Source organism: Brassica napus, chromosome C4, assembly GCF_020379485.1.
Source record: "Brassica napus cultivar Da-Ae chromosome C4, Da-Ae, whole genome shotgun sequence".
Lineage (NCBI taxonomy): Eukaryota > Viridiplantae > Streptophyta > Magnoliopsida > Brassicales > Brassicaceae > Brassica > Brassica napus.
Window position 1 is genome coordinate 9,294,289 of NC_063447.1, and position 21,558 is coordinate 9,315,846.

At 40.0% G+C, this 21,558-nt stretch overlaps 1 protein-coding gene and 1 non-coding gene across 2 annotated transcripts; both read right to left on the bottom strand.

Moving 5' to 3' along the window:
- Nucleotides 1-577: 577 nt before the first annotated feature.
- LOC125586583 lies at nucleotides 578-684 on the bottom strand. The gene has a single exon (XR_007323120.1). It is a non-coding gene; the product is annotated as a small nucleolar RNA R71 (small nucleolar RNA).
- Nucleotides 685-9,910: 9,226 nt separating this feature from the next.
- Nucleotides 9,911-10,525, bottom strand: LOC106391543 (ethylene-responsive transcription factor ERF038-like). The gene is given in 1 exon segment (NM_001316287.1): nucleotides 9,911-10,525. A coding segment is annotated over 1 exon segment (615 nt).
- Between the last annotated feature and the right edge of the window lie 11,033 nt (nucleotides 10,526-21,558).

Here is a 21,558-nt window from a genome sequence, read left to right on the forward strand (position 1 = left end):
CCTCCCTTTACTTTACAGGTGTATGAACTTGAGGAGCAAGGGTCCATCAAACCTAGTTCCAAGAGCCGCAGACATCAGAGCTTTAGAGAGAGAGTGTGCTAGAAAGAGACGAGAAGAAGAGCAACAGTCTCACTTGCAGAGATTGGATACTGATATGGCAGACATACCTCAAAATGATGCCAACAACGTTCCACACAACCAACAGCGAGCAGCTCGACCCATTGGCACTTACGACCGCCCCAACACACATGGTCATAGATTCGGAATCCGAGCACCAGCTGTGGCAGCCAACAACTTTGAGGTCAAGTCAGGACTCCTCAACGTGATCGAGAACAACAAGTATCATGGCTTGGCTCTAGAGGACCCATTTGATCACTTGGATAGGTTCGACAGCTACTGTGGGTTGTCAAAAACCAATGGTGTGTCTGAGGATGCCTTGAAGCTGAAGTTATTCCCTTTCTCTTTGGGGGATAAGGCACGTCAGTGGGAGAAGTCTCTACCCAGCGACTCTATCACTACTTGGGATGAGTGCAAGAGAGCATTCTTGGAGAAATTCTTCTCATCCTCAAGAACTGCTAAGCTGAGAAATGAGATCTCCAGTTTCCAACAGAAGAACTTGGAAGGATTCAGTGAAGCCTGGGAGAGATTCAAGGGCTACCAAGCTCAATGCCCACACCATGGTTTCTCTAAGGAGAGCTTGCTGAACACATTCTACCGTGGTGCTCTTCCTAAGTACAGGGCCAGACTGGATACAGCTAGCAATGGGTTTTTCTTGGGGAGAACTAAGGAAGATGCAGAGGAGCTGGTTGACAACATGGTAAAGAGTGATGCAGTCTACAGTGGAGACCACGACAGAGGCAGTCGAACAGATGATAAGCAGACAAAGAAGAAGTTGAAAGCTCTACAGGATAAGATAGACATCCTCCTTGCTGATAAAGCCACACAAGAGCAGCTGCACTTTGTTGGTAACCCAAGCCAAGAGACACCACCTGTTGTCCATGAGGTTGAGGGTTTGGAAGGTCAGGAAGAGCTGTGTTTCATCAACAACAATGGTAGCTGGTACAAAAAAGAGCCCAACTTTCACTACAACAACTACCAACAAAAATCCTATCCCAACAACCAACAGAGTAGTTATCCGCCTAGAAACAATCAGCAAGGCAGCTATCAGCCTCAGCAAAACCCCTCGTCTGGTTCCTCTGCTCCTCAAGAGAGCAGCAATGACACCCTGCTGAAACAAATCTTGGAGTCTCAGACTAGAAGTGAGAAGCATGTTGGTTATGAGTTGAAGAACCTTCATTCCAAGATTGATGGGAGCTACAATGAGCTCAACAACAAGTTCTCACATCTTGCTTCTACAGTCAAGAATTTAGAGAATCAGTTTGCTTCCATGAACACTCACCAGACTCGCCAGCAAGGATCTCTACCTGGAAAATCTGACCAAAACCCCAAGGAGGCCAAAGCTATCACCCTTAGGAGTGGTAAGCAGTTACCTCCTACAACCCTCACCAGGGATGCTGAGAAACTAGGTGAGGAGGTGGCCATCAACTTAGATGATGAAGTGGTGATTGTTGATGAGAAAATCAATGATGAAATCTTGGAGAAGATTGTGGAAGCCAAAGGTAGAGGAAAAGTTGGGGAAGAGAAGAAAACAGTGAAAGATGGTGAAGTTCTTGCTCCAGCAAGTGAGAATTCTTTTGTTCCTCCTCCCTATGAACCCAAACTACCATTCCCTGGTAGATTCAAGAGGCAGCTGCTAGAGAAGTACAAGGCTTTGTTTGAGAAGCAAATGAGTGAAGCTCAGGTTGCAATGCCCATCATCGATGCTTTCATGTTGATTCCTCAATACAACAAGTTCCTGAAAGATGTTGTAGCTGCAAAGAAGAAGGAAATGGAAAGCATGATGATTCTTACCCATGAGTGCAGTGCCATCATCCAGAGGCTTGATGTTCTAGAGAAGTTAGAGGATCCAGGATGCTTCACACTTCCTTGTGCTCTTGGACCTATGGTATTTGAGAAATGTCTCTGCGATTTGGGAGCTAGTGTCAGCGTGATGCCTTTGTCTGTTGCAAAGAAGCTTGGATTCACTCAGTACAAGAAGTGTAGACTCTCTCTGGTGTTAGCTGATCGTTCAGTGCAGTACCCTGTGGGCATCTTAGAGGACCTCCCTGTGAAGATTGGAAGGTATGAGATACCTACAGATTTTGTGGTGCTTGAGATGGGTGAGGAGGCTCAAGACCCATTGATTCTTGGAAGGCCATTCTTAGCTACAGCAGGAGCAATTGTTAAGGTGAAAGAGGGCACGATTGATCTCCATTTGGGTAAAGGGCATGTTCTCCACTTTGACATCAAGGAGAGAATGAAGAAACCAACTGTGTTCGGGCAAGCCTTCTACATTGAAGAGATGGGCACTCTTGCTGATGAGCACCTTGAAGAGTTACCACCTGAGGACGACGAGGAGGGAGCATCTCCCTCTACTCATTCTCATTAGAAGGTAACCCACTACTTTCCCTTGTATATACCGTTTCGTTTTTGCATATTAGTTTTCTCTTTTTGGGTATCTCTCTCTCCTTGACAACACAGAGACTGTGTCATTTAAGTTTGGGGGAGGTACCAAGTATTTGATCACGTTTGCTTTGATGATTTTGAGTCTCATGCATTGCATTATACATATATATTTGCATAAAAAAAAATTCATTTAGTTTGCATCATTTGCATTTCTAGGAGAGTCTAGAGCATATAGGTTGCATTTACTTGCATTGGGAGCAATGATTTGAAATGCCTTGTAAAGAACATTACTTTGCACCTGAGTAGCTTATGCACCTCTCAAAAACACTTGTATGCTTCGAGCCTTGAAGACTCTTCCTGAAACTTGTTGATTGCTGAAACTCAGTCTTTGAAGCCAACTACAACCTTATTTGAACTGAACGAACTTAATGCTTCTTGCTCATGGTCCCTTGTGTACTGAGTCATGGCTATACACACTTGAGTTGTCACATCCTTTATGCCAATCTTATTTTGACAAACTCTAGTGGTAGACCACTCCCAAAACCTTTCCCTCCTTTTAAGCTTTCATTGTTTGATGAGTGAGGCCTTCTTCGGAAAGTCTTACATGTGCATAATGTTGAGAGTATCGGGAACAACAATGCTTGATCTTCATTCTTGCTAGATTGGGCACTCTATTGTCTAGCTATAGGGGGGGGGGGGGGGTGAGAGTTGTGATTATGATTTGGGAATAATGAAAACGGAAAAGAAATAACTCTTTGTGTTTAAGTGAATTGTCTTATTGGGATAAGTAGATAAACCTCTAGCTCAAGTTATGAAAGTCTTGGCTCCCACCTAAAAAAAAAAAAAAAAAGAGAAAAGAAAGAAAAAGGGGGCTAGCAAAGTTGTTAGGAGCTACGAAATGTTTTGAGGTTGTAGAAAATCCCTTGTAGATTTCAAAGAGAAGGAGTTAAATTTCTTAGGATCTTTTGGTGAGAGATGTGAGTTGGGTTTGACATTTGAAAATGATTGTGTAATTGTATGTTTGGGAAAAGGGTAGAACAATGGAGATTGAGCATTGTATGCATGAGTTGATCCCTTTCTTAGATATATTATGTGCAATGTCAAGGCTACTTGTTTCGCGAGTGAACCACCTTAAAGATCATATATTTTGAATCTCTTGACTCACCTGAATAAAAGCCTTCCCTTACCCAACCAAATGACTTGGACCAACTGACCATTTGCAAGAATTCACCTGATGTTTTGTGCTTAATGAATGTGAGAGTTGGTTGATTTGAATGTGTGGATGCTTGATGATGAGTGTAAGAGCAAAAAGAGTTGAGATAGGCGTAGAGAAGCTAGAGTGTAATAAGAGAGTGTGCTCATGCTGGATTAGATGTTGAATTGAGTGCTAGTTGTGTTTCTTTTGGCTATGAGCTCCCACCTTCAAACCTCTCTCCCTATGAGTTCTAGAAAGTTCACTTGTGGACAAGTAAAAGAACAAGTTTGGGGGAGTTGATATCTTGCATATTTCCATTATCTTATCCATTCATCCATGTGCATTTTGATCATATAGACTAGGATTTAGCCATGTTTAGGTTACATTTTGCATACATGAGTCTTTATCAGGTGTTGGAGTGCCACATGAAGTTCTTGGGGACATTTGGATGCATTTGGAGCTCAAAGGAGGTGAAATATGTGATCATTGGACGAGCAGAGCAGGGGAGCGAGGTATTGCAGCGACGTCATGAGGTCGCTCCAAAGCATCTCTCAGAGCGACCTAGCTGGAGCGACCCCGTGAAGTCGCTCGCCATATTCATCCCGTTGGAAGCCCAGAGCGACGCCCCGAGGTCGCTCGCGTCTCTATGGCGAGACGACACGAAGCGAAGCCCGGAGCGACCTCTCAGAGCGACCCACTGAGGTCGCTCCCGGAGGCCGGAGTGACTTGTTGGAGCGACATGCCGAGGTCGCTCCACGTCTATTGTTGGGTCGATTTCTATTTACTTAAGGGCCTTTTGGTCATTTCATTATGCACGTTTTACATTTCTAAAACCTATGTTTTAAACATCTTTGGTAGCCACCAGACAGATTATCTTTTGATCTATTGAGAAATACACAAAAACTCTCTTGAGAAGTTTATCTCTTGGATTTTGATTGTTATGTTCTTGTGTTCTTGTTGATTTCTTATCTATTTCTCTACATGATTAATCTGAAATCCAATATGAGTTTAAGAGGAATCATGGAGATTAGTGAGTAATCACCTTTTGAATTCATGGGTTAGGGAGATTAAGAGTGATTAGGTTAGTTCTAGGATGTTTTAGTGTAGATCATTCTTGTTTCTTGCTATTAGAGTATTCATAATGCATCTTCTGAGTTGGCCGCTCAAAAGTTGATCAATAGGCATTTCCCACCCAAAAGGTGTTTGATGAAATGCCTGAGACAACTCTCCTAGGCTTTTAGTATACTTTGCCAAAGACATTTGTTGTTAAAGGTGCTAAAATAGCTAATAGACTTGTTAGTAATGATTGCTTTCATATTATTCAACCAAAGACATTTGATGTTTGAGATATGTTAGCAAATGAGCATTCATCTAGACATAGAGCTTGCTTAGAATTGTGTCTAGGCTTAAGGTCGATAGTTTGATTGATCATTTGTCATCCTTAGTTCGAAACTTGATCACCCAAGGTCTAATCCCTATGGCCATGAGTTCTCTTTTCCCTTAGTCAAGAAAGTATCATTCTGTTATTGCTTTTTAGTTTTAGTCATAGCTTAAAACTCATCTAAATCATTGGTTGCACTTAGATTAAGTGAGTACTTGCATTCTCATTGCTTTGATATCCCTCAGAACTGGTTCGACATTCACTATACTACAACATTTGTCTTAGGAGCCTTGAAAACTCCTAACATCAGTACTTTGTATTGTAAAGAAGCGACTACATCGATTTATGACTGGCTATTATTAGTTTTATGTAGTATAGTCTAAGTTCAGCAAAGTCCACTTTCAAACTTGCTGGTGTTTTCGTTTTACTAGGTCATTCGATGAACATAAGTAGTATATGCTCATGGTACACAATATTTATTTGGGTCTTCTCCTTCCTCCAATTGGCGTCGACGAATGCATATGATAATATAACCATCACTATATTAGGCAATGGTTACTGCTTACTATTCTTATGGTTATGTAGTATAGTATAACATAAAGACAAAACATTTTCCATCTTCGAAATTGGATTCCTTCTGTTAGGCCTATGTATTTGTTTACGTCCTGCGAGAGTTATGCATTTTGTGATCTTTATATACTGTAATTTCGTTTGCGAGGATGGAAGAGTTAGGGTTGCCAGAACGTTTGTTTGAGACAAGGTATGAACCCACGGGCCGAAAGAGAATTAACAACTACTTCAACTTGCGGTGGATTGAGGTTGTAAAAGCAGCACTTTCAGATGCTCAGCAGGAGATGTTGGCTGAATCTCAGTTTAGACTACTAATGCTTATGGGGGCTCATACATTTTCCGTCATGTTCGTCCACCAGATTTTTTCACGTCATTTGGTGACCAGAAAACTGTGTGAGCTGTGGTGGTTGTTTGCAGGGAAGCCAATTCGATATGGTATTGGGGATTTGCATTGGTTACGGGTCTCAATTGTGGGTTCCCTCCTACCCCGAACGTAGGTACGCAGAGGATGACGAAAGGGGAAAAAAGGGCAAAGCAAAGGGAAAACAAGTAGGTGGTGATGGAGTCGTGTGGCGAGAATTATTTGGCAGTGAAGAGACGATAACCCCAAAGTGGATCATATGCAGGTTGAGTCAAAAAGAGAAATACAAAGATGAGGACACCAGAAAAATGCGCACGGGTCCAATGCTCAAAACCTGAGAGGCAACTTAAATTCAGTCAACATAGTTACTATACTATATGGACACATGAAATAGTAAGTCGCGCGTTTTACCAATGTCGACGAGACATGCTGCACACCCAGGGCTGACACATTGAATGGCGATGAACACCTTATTGAATCCTTCCACAGTATATGCTCTCGCTGCTGCTCACATGAGAGATGCTAGTATTTGAGATTTGAACCTTGCCTTAATGTTCCTCCACAAGTGTACAATGCATGCTGCATGTGTGGCAGCCGGGAACACCTGCTTCACAATGTTACTGTTAAATTGATAAAACTATATTATGCATTCTTATAGAATGGAATATAATTAACACGACTTACCTTTCCAATTGCGTTGTAGATGCTACCATGACGGTCCGAGACGAACACCAAATGTACTGAGTCGACGGCAAATCCCTTCAACTGTGTTAAGAACCACTCCCAAGATGCATCATTCTCACTATCAACCAACGCGAACGCAAGTGGAAAAATTTGAAAATTCCCATCTTGGGCACAAGCTGACATTAAGCATTCCCCATACTTCCCTTTCAAACTGGTCCCATCGATGATAATGACATTTCTCATGTATCTATACCCTTTAATTGATGCGCCAAACGCTATAAACGCATACTTAAATAGCGTACCACCATCCGAATTTTCATTTGTTTGGAGTGCACAAATAGACCCCGGGTTTGTGGTCTGCAACAGTCCCATATACGCTGGCATGAGTGCGTAGCTTCCCGCCATGGATCCTAAGACACTTTCCATTGCAATCTCCCGGGACCGCCACGATTTCCAATATGAGACATTAACATTGAAGTTGTCGAGCATCAGTTTCCTTATTGTTGCTGGTGTGGGCCACTGCTTTATTCCAATGAAACGAGACTGTATGATCTCCCCAATGACTTGGGTGGTTGCCAACTTATGATAGTTGCGGCGTGCATCGACGGAGCAACTGTGCCTCAGTGCTGCTTGCCTTATCTGGAAGTTGTCGGTTCCATCAAGTTTTGCTGCGTAGACGCGCCATGGACAGTCAATGGCAACACATATCAGTACCATAAAATTTGGTGTTGATCGCTTAGCCTTGAAGTGAAACTTCCTATTTATGGCATGAATAGCAATTTTGATTTTGCAGTCGCTCTTCGACTTGAAAACTTGCCCAAAAAAGAGGTTGTCGCCTTCATAGGGTACAACTGCCAAAGCAGCACCAATCTCTGCAATTCATGGAAAGAACGGATCATATATGTTTCCAGACTATTTACAATTATAGTATATTCTGCCGCAGTACGTACCATCCTCTTCGCCGCTGTCAATAACCGGTGGCGCATCCGGTGTGAAGAGTACCGGCTCAGAGCTTTCATCATTTAGGAGGTCATGTAAGGTGTCTTGAAAACGCGTCCACGTGTATACGCTGCTAGGTGGGGCCACCCCGGATAGGCCTCCAACAGTTTGTGCTTCTATTGTCTCCCCTTGTGCGTTGGTGTGGTCGTCCACTTCAACAGCTCGGTTGCTGGGTACAATTGGGCCATCAAACAAACGACGTCTAACCGCTTGACTACTTTCCCCGTTTCCCCTGTAAGCACCTTTGTTGATTGACGTCTCTGGGAGAAGGCAGTTCAGAGTTGGAGCATCTGTATCCCCTTCCGTTGCAATCGCTTTTCCTTTCCCTTTGTTTACTGGTTCCCTGGGAGGACTTGCAAGCCTAATTATTAGCTCTCGTATGACTATACCACGTTGGACGTTTGGCTTCCAGGAACAGCAAAACTACCCCCAACGTTGTTTTTCTTGTGTGGACAAGTCAATGGGGTTTCTGACATCGCAAACTGTAGCCACTCCTCCTCCAACATATCATCTGCGTCACTCTCTTCTTCGTCTTCGTTTCGGATTAGTGTTTGGTCAGTAACACTCGCAAATGGTGGTCTCGTTTTCCCGGTTGTGAAGCCATTGTTATGCTCTGAGATGGTTACATACAAGTTAACCTCCTCTATTTTGTGCCTCATTTGCACAAATGACTCAACGTCATAGTCGTCTGATATGAACTGCGGTGTTGACCCATCATCCTCGTTAATCTGCATCCTGGAGAGGTATTGGTATGAAAGTTTTATGGTGACGTTGGGGGCGACGATGCGTAGGGTTGACTTCACCATTTGGACTAAGTCTTCATACTCGATGCCATGTAAGAGGGTAACGCGATAGCAGCTTTCTTCTGAAAGGGAATCGAATATCCATTTTCCGTATTGCTCACGCACCCACGATCCCGTTATCAGCCTAACAGTGTCATGATCCGGTATCTGTATGCACATGGTTCAGATCAGATGGTTAGTTCATGTATTTCTATTAATTTGAAATATATAGTATAGTCATATGATCTACTTGTTTGTTGCTCCCCTTAGTCGTTATGCACTTATCTCATTTACCTCTATAAACAGAGCACAAAACTCATAAGGTATGGATCTATCACTACTTATAATAAGTCACCTTCCCTATCATAGTACACAACCAACCTACCAGCATCCCAACAATAAAAGCGTTTAAATGAAGAAAGCTCCAAACCTGATCGTTGTCTCCTTGTGCTTTAACTCTACTGCTGTCTTTTTCTTCAGACATTTTCACTTTTCCACTGTCTATTTTTACCTTTCATTCAGTATAGTTCATTTTACTTAAATATATATAAATACTTAAGGTTAGGGTCAGTGATCAATATTAGCCACACGTTCTTTATGAGCGAGAATTTCCCGTTGTTTGAATTATTTACATGTGGTTATGGTATTGAAATGACTTCCTATACTATCTATAGGTTTGGTACAAAGGAGAATTGCGCACATAATTTTTACTTCTTCCTCTATCTTCACGCGCACGCGCTAGGCAGGGATTGTTTCAGAAATTTTGCCCCAAACCTGTCACTTATGTGAACTCATACTGTAGCATGGTCATTTTTTACATTCTTCCCCTTGTTATGAATATCCGCCAAATTCACCCAAACCTAAATAGAAAATATAACAAATTTGTCTCTCGCTCAATTTAGTTGTACCAATTTTCAAAAATATGATGTTATTCATTGTTTTAAATGCAAAATACAGTTGAAGTTATTTGTAACATATGTTCAAGCTTATTGTTAGTATAGCTTTTAACTTATAAGTTGAAATATAAACTTAAATCTCTTTGGATTAGATAGATACATTAATATTACAGAGAAAAAAAGATGTCGATATCTATTTCTTGTGCAGAACCTAAAAGTAAATGTAGAGGTACGACAGAGATACAAATAAACATGGGACTTTTTCAATTGTCACTGACTGACGTTCACATTTCTACAAAAACAAAGAGCCTTTTCGCTTATACATGTCACACACTTCCCCACTTAAAAGTCCTAGAAAAAGAAAAAAAATCGATCATAGACCGTTATTAATTATACAACTTGGATCAACCGGTGACTTTTTAACGTTAAAAAGTTTTCACATGACAAAAGAACAAGAACAAGACGTACACAACGGCAGCTGCCGCAAGACGTACACAACGGCGACGGCAGCTTTCGCTTATACAGTGTCTTTGTTTTCTAGTAAGTTCCCGAGAAGAAATGCTCTTCGTAAGGAAACGAGTCCCAAAAGCCGTCAATGTTGTGGTTCACGTCGAGCAAGAGATCGGGGAGGTCAGAAAACGCGTCGTCTGCTAGTGTGGTCGTAGCCGGAGACGATGGTTCCGAGCTTACAGGAGAGGACGTAGACGTCTCTACTTCCATGTCAACGGCGACGGCAGCTGCCGCAGCGGCGGCTGCGGCTTGGATGTCTTTAGGGTCAGCACTAGCCGGTCTAGGGAGTTGGTACACTAGCTCAGGGAAGTTGAGGTGAGCAGAGCCGCCTTTAATGGCTAAAGCCGCTACGTCGTGAGCACGCGCCGCCATCTCCGCCGTGGAGAAGGTACCGAGCCAGATTCTTGATTTTTTCTTTGGCTCTCTTATCTCGGAGACCCATTTTCCCCATTGTCGCATTCTCACCCCTCGATAAGTTGGATGCTTTGAAACAATCTTGTCATCATCAAGATCTTCTTTGACGACTCTTTTCTTCTTCGGATTATTATTGTTATTATTCAGTGTTCTCGCCGTCGCCTTTGACGGAGGATCCTGATATCTCCTCCGGCAGGATGAGTGATCCATGAGTTTGAGTTTTTTCATTTTTTATAAAAATATAGAAGGGATTAAATGTAATGAAGGAGATGGTTAATGTAGAGAAGGAAAGAAATGTGGTTTTCTTGGTTTAGTGTGAGAGTTTTGTTTGAGAAGAATAGGTCGGTGTGGTTGTTATTATATACATCCAATTTAAGAAGCTGATTTTCTTTTGTAGGCTATATCTAAAATATGTGTATACGTATTCAATACACTTTATACAGACATCTGGATTTTCAGTCTGTAACTATATTTATGCGTACCCTCTATACCTGTGGAAAAAAGAAAAAAGAAAAGAAAAACACTATATAAAAAAAGCAATCTACCTTTCGGATGAGCATTTTCTTTTCTTATGTCTGGAACCGATAATTCGTATTTGATATGACTATACTTTTATCCGATTATTAAAATTCTATAATTTTTATAAGTTATGTTAATTTAATTAATTAGAGGTAAAAATAAATCAATTGAAAAGATATAAAACCATATTTATTTCATAACACTCTTTTTCTGAAAATGAGAACTAATTTAAAATGAAAAACTTGTATGATACGATCTAAGATAAATCTTTGTATCAAAAGTTACAAATTAGTGTATATATATTTAATAATAATAATATGATTAAGAGTATACTAAAAAATTTAGAAACCCAACCAACAATATCTCACTTGACATATTACTGGTTGGGTTTGCAAAATTTTATTATACTTTTAATTAAATCATAATTATCATATATACATACACTGAGAATTTTCATGATAAAAGTTAATTGGAGTTGCTCTTATCACGAGAATTAATTTAAGATGAATTTAGCCATCATTTGTTGGTGATTCCATTTAAGAACTGATTACTCCTTACAGCTCGGCGTTTGACATTTATTGAGAACCAAAAGAATGAGGTTTCCTTCTTCCAATAATGCATTTCGCCTCGTACTATGAGTCGAATTAAATTGATGAACTCACAGCACATGTTAATTGCAAACCATCCGTTACAAAAATAAACAATGGTTAACGGTATCCCGTATCCATTTAGAAATAGATACATTCATATTTGGGGGGTGTGATTACGATATTATCCGACTTTGTCGAGTTTCTACAGTCAAGAGTCATATTCTACATTGATGGTGAATATGTGATCACATGGCTTAAGAATTACGGTATTACAGTGTTTTAGCTATAGCTATATTAAGGAATAACTAACCACAGCAGGGATTGAAAACAATAAAAGATTACAACTGATTTACAGCAGAAAACAAATATTTCATCCGTTTCGTAAAAAATATCATTTTGACATTTTTCATACATAAAAAAGATTGAAATGCATTTAAATTTTTGTTAATTACACATATTCAACCAATAGAATTTGAGATGAATAAAATTATTTATAAAATCAATTCATTTGTAATTAATATTAAATTGAAAGTTGCATTGTAAATCTATAATGATACTTTTTATATAACAAGAAAAAAATGTTATTTAACATTTTTTGATAAACAAAGAGAATATAAAACATTGAAAATAACAAGAGATCCACAATTATCTACAACAGTTCTGTTGGAAAGCCGGAAAGGCAAATTAATCAAGCAGCAAAAGTTGTTGGTTTTGACCCATGATAAAACGCGTTCATCAGGTCAAACAGATTTGAAGCCGTTGGTCTAGCATATCCCGAAAGATGTTTAGTGAGTTTGAAAATTTGTGATAAAAAATTGAAGAAGATATGTGTTTAAGTGAACAAACTGACTACAACCTTAGTCATATAGACAGCACGTATAAGGAACCGCGTAAGAACACGTTTCTACAAGGTACAAAAGATGTTATAAACAATAACCCAATTGACGATAAAATGTGCTACAAAGTACACAAGATGTTGCAAAAAGCCAACTTTAGGATCTCATCCGCTTTCCATACAGGTATATACATATGATACTCTTATATATATATCTCATGTGTATGCATATATCGAAAGAGTCAAGTCAAACTTTGTTTTCGTATTTGGTAATCAAGATTAAAGTCACAATCTATCAAAAGTAATTTAATTAGGATGCCGTCGTAACAACTTTCATTAACAACCAACTAACATTTTTTGAAATGAAATTAAATGCATACTTGTTTAATTGGTTTTTCAATGTTGGAGGATCTAGATAGAAGACAACATGTTGTTAAACGGGCTATGAAATTTCCAGTTCTCTGGTAACTCTCTCTCCTGGCGAGACACAAGATACTCTCACTTCATCCAATCACGACTAGACCGAGCCATGGCAAACCTGGATTGGATGGAGATGTTTCCGGCAGCTAGATGTGAGTATCTGCGCTTTGAAGGGTCGGATCACCGCCCTCTTCTCACTCACTTCGACCAGAACTTGAAGAAAAAGAAAGGGGTCTTCAGGTACGATCGAAGGCTAAGCGAAAAACCATAGATAAGGGAGCTGTTGGAATCTACTTGGAAAGCGTCTACTGACTCGGTGCTCACAAAACTAAACCAAGTTAGAAGCAAGCAACCTCAGCCAAAGAACTTCAACATACCAACCAGGAGCGGCTAGAGCAAACCCTCTCTGATCAAACCCAAAATGCACAGCTGATAGAAGAAATAAAGAAGAATCTTGAAGCTGCGTATGCGGAAGAAGAAGCCTTTTGGCGGCAGAGGAGCCGCACTCAATGGCTGAATGGCGGGGACAGAAACTCAAGTTACTTCCACGCGGTTACGAGAGGCCGGAGAGCTTGCAATAAGTTCTCCATTATCGAGAATGAAGCGGGGCAAGCGTTCTATGAAGAAAGTCAGATTGTCAACTCCTTTGCCCTCTTCTTTCAGCAGCTATTTACTTCGGGTAATACATATGCTGGAGCCGTAGTAACTGAAGCGATCTCACCGAAAGTCACTCCGGAGATGAACCAAAGACTGATCACAATCCCAGACTTGGCTGAAGTAAAAGCTGCGGTTTTCTCTATAAACTCCGACAAAGCTCTCGGACCGGACGGCTTCTCGGCGGGCTTCTACCAGACTTTTTAGGATGTAATTGGTGATGACGTATATAGGGATATTCGGGAATTCTTTGTCTCTAGCGTGCTGCACCCGAGACAGAATGAAACCCATCTCAGGCTAATCCCTAAAGGGACAGCGGCGAAAAAGACCTCAGACTATAGGCCCATAGTGTTGTGTAACACCCACTACAAAAAAATAGCGAAGATCCTGTCTAAAAGACTACAGCTTCTGCTCCACAGTTTGATCTCTCCGTCTCAGTCTGCCTTTGTCCCCGGGAGAGCCATTGCTGACAATGTTTTGATCACACATGAAGTTCTTCACTACCTACAGCAATCGGGAGCGAAAAAACATGTCTCAATGGTGGTTAAGACGGACATGAGCAAAGCGTACGGCATAATTGAGTGGAACTTTTTGCAAGACATCTTAGTACGCATGGGTTTCCATGAGACTTGGATTTCATGGATTATGGAGTGTATTTCCTCGGTCTCTTACTCCTTCCTCATCAATGGAGGCCCGCAAGGGAAAGTCTGCCCTTCCCGAGGACTCCGACAAGGAGATCCCCTCTCTCCATATCTCTTTATCATGTGCACAGAAGTTCTCTCCGGCCTGTGCAACAAAGCCCTCGAGAATGGTACCTTTCCAGGAGTGAAAGTAGCCTGCAATTGTCCTCAGATAAACCACCTTTTGTTCGCAGATGACACCATGTTTTTTGGTAAATCAAATGCGGCAAGCTGCGCCACTCTACTCTCCATTCTGGACAGATACGAAAAGGCTTCGGGACAATTCATAAATAGATCAAAGTCGGCCATTACTTTCTCCTCGAAGACCAATCAGGAATGTAGAACACGGGTGAAGCGGGAACTGAATATCATTAACGAAGGAGGGATTGGAAAATATCTCGGTCTCCCGGAGCACTTTGGCAGGAAAAAAGAGATATTTTTGCTTCGATTGTGGATCGTATAAAGCAAAAGGCCCAGAGCTGGACTAGTCGATTTCTATCAGGGGCTGGGAAGATGGTGTTGCTAAAGTCAGTATTAGCATCCATGCCGACGTATGCGATGTCTTGTTTTAAACTTCCGGTATCTTTATGCAAGAAAATACAGTCGGCTCTCACACGATTCTGGTGGGACGTCAAACCCGAACTCAGGAAGATGAGCTGGATATCGTGGGATAGATTAACATTCCCAAAGAATGCAGGCGGGTTGGGATTTAGAGAGATTGAAGTATTTAATGACGCCCTTCTGGAAAAACACACTTGGAGGCTACTTAAAAATCCCTCCTCCCTGCTAGGCCAGATCCTCCTCAACAAGTACTGTAAAGACTCAGACTTACTTTCCTGCTATGCGCCGAACTCAGCTTCCCATGGGTGGAGGGGAATTTTGGCGGGTAGAGATGTCATCAGGAAGGGAATGGGATGGAGTGTAGGAAAAGGCACAAATATAAGGGTCTGGGAGGATAAGTGGCTCTCGACAGACCAGCAGCTCGCACCAGTTGGACCGCCAACCCTCCTGAATCAGGAGCTACGTGTTAAGGATTTGATAACTCCCAATTCGACAGAATGGAATGGCGAGGCGATAAGGAGACACTTACATCACCTAGAAGCACAAATTAGGAAACTAATCCCATGTGTAGACCAAGAAGATGAAGTAATTTGGTTACCAGAGAAATCAGGTAACGACTCCACCAGATCAGGTTATGCACTGACCAAAATGCACAATGGAAGCCAGACAGAGGACTTCAACTGGAAACACTACGTATGGAATGTTGCGTGCTCTCCAAAACTAAGGCAGTTCCTATGGAAACTCAAGAACAATGCGATGGCAGTGGGTGATGTGCTGATTAAGAGGGGTATGCAAGTGGATGGCAAGTGCAAGAGATGTGGAGAGAGTGATCACTCTTTCATGTTATGTTTACCTGTCCAATTGCGAGGAAAGTTTGGGATTTAGCTCCTGCTATAGCGGTCCCGTCTCCAAATAACTGCAACTCAATGGCGGACCTTCTCAAAGGATGTGCAAGAATGATTAATTTGCCTCCCTCAGGTTTAACAAAACATTGTACCCTTGGATTCTTTGGGTGTTGTGGACAAGCAGGAACCAACTCCGGTTCGAAGATAAGTCTTTCTCAGAAATAGAGATGTTGGCCAAGGCCCTGAAGGCTGCAAAGGAATGGCAGGAGGCTCAAACCCCACGAAAACAAAGCTCTGTTTCAAATAAAGACTGTCACATCTCGACCTCACTACCTCCGGTTCCAGATAATGTGTTTAAATTGTTCTTGGATGCGGCTTGGAACTCTTCCTCTCTTGCAGGTGGGTTTGGCTGGATCTGTACTGACGCAAAGGGCGCGCAATGCTTCCAAGGAACCGAAACCAGACGTTATGTAGCTTCAGCCTTAGTTGCCGAAGCCCTCGCGTTATGGGCATGCCTCTCGAAGGCTGCCTCCTCTAACATCAAAGACGTTATCTGTCTATCAGATTCAAAAAGTCTCATCGATTTAATCACAGGAAACAAGTCTGTGGTGGCACTACGAGGGTTACTCCATGACATTGGCGTGTTGAGTAAATCCTTGACTTCTATCTCCTTTTGTTTTATTTCTAGAGCTTGTAATGGTGTGGCCGATAAGCTAGCCAAAGACTCTATGTTTCAGTACTCAAGCAATCTCGTAGAGGTTGTTAACAATGTGGTATCCTAAGATTATTATAAAATGAAGGTTTGACCAAAAAAAAGAAGACAACATGTTGTTACTTACAATATCACAATCGAAAATTGTATATGCAATATAATTATAACATGTTGAAAATAATATTTTACATGCTATGGTTTCGGGCTTGGATGATTAGGTTTCGGCCCGAACCTCGTGGTAATTCAAAAAAAGATAATATAAATCACATATACAGTGAAACCTTTATAAATTAATAATGTTGGGATTACACCAAAACTATAATTTTTTTATTAATTTATAGAGATATTAATTTATTGATATACTAATTGAACTAAAAATTCAATTTGAGACTATAAAATTATATTATTTTATAGAGATTTTTAGTGTATATTAATTTATAGAGTATTAATTTAAAGAAGTTATACTATATATATATAGTAACTGCCCAATTCAGTTATCAATGAGCAGTGAGTGGCACCAGACGCACCACAAATTAAAATCGTTTGGGATCTTTATGGGTTGGGAAAAGGCTAATAATTATAGGTAGTGGTTTAATGGTTTCTAATTAAGAAAAAGTTGCTATATAAGTTTAGATAAGGGGTGTCAATTCGTATCCAATGTGAAATATAATCATCTAATTATTTGGCTAGTTTTGTTACTTGTCAATTTGAAGAAACATTTATGTTTCACGTACTCCGTCCATATGAAGAACACATATACAAAGTTTTAAGAAAAAAAAAACAAATGAAACTAGTCCTAATCTAACTAACAATGTCTTTACAGATCTATCGATGGATGAATAACAAAAAGACTTATTTCACAAACTTAAGATACACTATTGATGAGTTCGCCCTAGCTCACGAAACCTCTCAGACACGGGAATCAGACACGGGAATCGAGAAACCGCCACAAGCCATGTCTCTTGACGCCGGCGGTGCCCTTGGCCGTCGGCGTCGACTCCTTTGTCACTTTGCTTCCACTTCTCTTCTCTTCTTTTGCTCTTTTTTGGTCACAAGCTTCAGCATCTCTTTCTGCAACTCGTTGATTCCAGTTCTATCCATGGATATGTTCGGTTCTTCTCGACAGCCCGCGTCACCACCGCCTTGTTTCAACCATTGGAAATCTCTCGACGGGCTCAGTCACTCGAGGTCTCCCATCTCGTCGACGGAGTACATGTCGGGGTCACCGTCTATCGTCTCTCTTCCACTGTCTCCGCCGCTCTCTTCCACTCCTGGCCGTCAAGTCTCCTCTGTCTGTCGATCTGAACCCATCAGATCTGAACCTCACTCCGTCGTAGATATACTCCGGTCATCCTCCGACACTCTCACCTCGACCTCGCCACAGTCTCTCACCCTTCATCTCGGGGTGTTAAAAGCTCTGATTCACTTTCTCATATGGAGTCGCCGTTCACATCGAAACGGTTTTAACAACACCTTGTCACCATCTCCAACACATTTGTGGTTTCCTCATTGGTATAGATTCGAAATCTCGATTCACCGCCGCTTCTCACCGTCTCTGAACCGATATGCCGCTTCACCAACCATTGGTACAATCGTCACACTTCGTCTTATATGTACCACCGATACCACAAAGATATATGCCGCCTCCTTTCCGTCATACTCCGACAAGATTCTACAAGGCTTTGACCATCTTTTGGGCTTTAGGTTGTATGCAGAAGCTTCCATCTTTCCGTCATAGTGAAGTCTTCGTCTAAAGCGACAACCACTCAAAAGATCCATAGCTCTTCAACCGATGGTATGACACCTCTTTTCCTTGTCGCCTGATCTATTGTGCAAGAGTGCGCTACTGCTGCGTCTCCATCATATTATGCCGTCTCAACCTTCTTCACATAGTCTGCTCTACGGTCCTCTCAGCCTTTTCCTCGTCATCGGAACTTTTGTGCAAGAGTGTGGACTTGCCAGTTCTTCACGCTGCTACGTCTCCATCACATTACGTCATCTCAAGCATCAATGGTTCTTCACAAAGTAAGCCCTACATTTCCCCCATCCCTTTTTACGTCGCAGAAACTATTGTGCAAGAGTGTGGAAACTATTGTGCAAGAGTGTGGACTCGCCAGATTTGCTCGCTTTTACGTTACCGTTGCGTCCGTCTCAAGCATCGACGGTTCTTCACAGAGTTATCTCTGCGACTCTCTCACTGGAGCTGTTATCTTCTACAGAGTATCCCAGAATTATTGCTCTCAAAACCCATTGGTTGGGTTCTTCAATGTCGATTTCGACTTATGTGTGTTTCTTTAAACACGAGCTTTAGGACTACAAGTGAAGTGTCTCTATGGGTCTTTTCTCTCCTTAGCCACATCTATCCTTCGACATGTTTTAGTTATTTTCATGTATCAGTTTACCGTCGAGAATTTTTCCGGTTGTAACCGACTTAGTCTATTGGGCCTTTAAGTTCAATATAAGTATTTGGTGTTAAAAAAAAAAAGAAGATCCACTATTGATAAGGTTGAAGTGTTCACCATACAAAGAAACTCAAAGAAGATCCACTATTGATAAGGTTGAAGTGTTCACCATACAAAGAAACTCGTGTCATCGCCTTGCGATCACTCATGGTAGGCAACATGCTTAAGATATTAATTTGGCCTTTGGTTGGATCCTTCGATGATATTGAAATGTTCACCTTATTCATTAAGGGGGATATTTGTGTCAATCCACTGCGATCAATCATTGTTGGTCGCATGCTTGAGAGAGTAGTCTGGACTTTGGGGCGAGTGATAAACATTGGACATATGGACATCGATCAACTTTCATGTGTTGGTCCGGTCCATTCGTATGTAATCTTTAAAATTTATAAACGTGAATCCTCCTCTTCCTCATTCAACATGGCCTCTAGTTGTCGGCCCATTCCTATCATCGTACTAGACCAATAGCAAATAACCTGTCACCATGTGTTGTTCTTAACTAAAAGTGAAAAGACTTGAAAATATGTTTATACTCCTTAAATCCTCTTAAGTCAAACAACATAATAACTCCGATGGTTAAATAAAAAAAATTCAAAAACAAGTAAAGATCATAAAACAAATACCTATTATCTTCCTCTAAACACAAGATAACCTGAGATGAAAAAATCATAGTCTAGTACCATGGTGCTTAAATCGCTTGTGCCTCCTCCTTTACTATACTTTTAAGAACTTAATAGTCACAAAATAAAGGTGAAAATCTTATTTTCATCTCACCCCAGTGAATTTAATTGATAAAGGTGAAAATTTTATTTTCATCTCACCCCAGTGAATTTAATTGATATCATATCTGTCGACAATAGCAATCATCCTTTTACGTATAACAAAAGCTGGATACCAAGTTTCAAGAATCCATTGATTTTCACCTAAGTTTCTGAACACACTGAGGTCATTTTCTTTATTTTGGTTTCTCCCAATGTTTTCATATCCGAATCAGACCGGTAAATCCAACAATTTTATATAATTTGGTTCTGATTTAATAAAAATTAATTAATTACTTAAAATTTTGGTAAAATTAGTTAATACTTTTTATATAATTTTATATCAAAATTAGTTGATATTTTTTTGAAACTATGTAAGTCAAGTAAAAATTAAAATAAAAATAAAAATAGAAGTGTGAAATATTTTATTATACATGGTAATAAAATGCAAAGTTTTATTTCTATAAATTAATATACATATCAGTACAAAGTAAAAACTCTATAAATTAATAATGTTGGGATTGTAATATTTTATTAATTTACAAAACTTTCAGTTTTAAAGTTTTACCATATAGATATTAATTAAATTTTAGAAAATAATTTTTTTATTATATTATTTGGTATATATAAAATTTGTTTTCATAGAATTTAAGTGTTGTTTTAGATATATTTTTACTAAATATTATCAAAATATATTGTAATGTTAAGAAACATACAAATAAATTATATTGTGAACATAAAAATATTTTTTTTTGTTATTATTTAGATAAACTATATATGATTTTAATGAGTCTATATGTTTACGAGACTATGTTTACATAAGATTTTCTAAAATTTATTATCTTATTATTTTATTGATTTGTATTACTCCTTCCATTCACAAAAGTAAGATTTTCTAGAGTTTTCATGTTTATTAAGAACTAGGGAATGTCCGCGCTTCGCGCAGAATATTGTTTTATTATTGCTAAGAGCATGATTTTTTGGATAATGTAATTTTGTTGTCGTTTTTATTTGTTAAGAGCATTACTTGGTATTTTTAGTGTGTTTTATAGTAGTAGGTGATATATTAATATATTTTGTGTTTGTTTTTTTGAATAATTTGTTTTTGTGTGTATAGTACTTGTTAGTAGTGAAGTGAGCCTCTAACGTAAAAGAATATTGAATTTCAATAACTTTGTATCTACGCATTTGTTGATTATAAGATTAACGGTTTCAGCGTCAAAATTGTATTTTATTTTATTTTTTTGAAAATTATAACTATGTTTTTTTGCCTTCTCTCCATATTTTGACCTTGAGCTGTCACCGTCTATGTATTTCGTTACCTTTCTGGTGTGCGATAGTTCTCACCATCACCGGAAAAAGATTCACTTCTTTCTCTTGTTCTTCCTTGCCTTCTTCACATGTGAGATTATATGGTATTTGTTGTAGATCAGGTTTATGAGTTTTCAGTTGTTTGGTTGATTCTCACGGCATTGTAGGCTGTTCCAGTCAATATTGACAAGTCCTCTTCTTCCTTAGATTTCAGCTGATGTTTGGAACTACGTCTCTTTGGTTGGGCCAGAGTTCCTACCGTCTTTGATGTTGTATTCATCGTTGTTGACTTACCGTCAATAGTGTCTCTGTTCGTCTTGGTTTTCAAGATCTATTTTTTGGTGTTCTGATTTATATGCTCTCTTTTATATCTCGAGGACGGCTCCATAGTTTGTTGATTTCGTTTCGTCTCCCTTTCCCTCTCTATTCTCGCATCTCTTTGCAGCTTTCATCGCATATCTGGTGGCTCTCTCTTTCACCATGTTTGCCACTTCAGGTTTGGATAATGTTTTCGTTCGTGTATGCTATGTGGGCTTGGAAGGTTATTTCTGGTCTCAAGTTTAGTCTCTGATTTCTCAGTGGTTGTCTTTCATTCTCCCTCTCTCAAGTTGTTTCTTTTCTTTCTATATTTCTCTTGGTATAGGTGTGCGGAGTTAGTCTCTTGGAGCTATGGTCTCTTCTATTCAGAGCTTTGTGGTTTTGCACTTGCATGGCCGTCTTGTATGTTCTTGTTTAGTTTGTGAGGTGTTTCTTACCTTTTAGCTACTGGTTGTGATTTCAGTGCTTTAGTCATATATCTTCCTGCTTCTTGGTGGCTTTGGCCTTTCGATTATTATTCTTTCTTTGTCCCGCTTTCTTGGTTATTTGCGTTGATGCTCTAGTTTCTTATTCTTAGTTTGATTATCTTATGATAT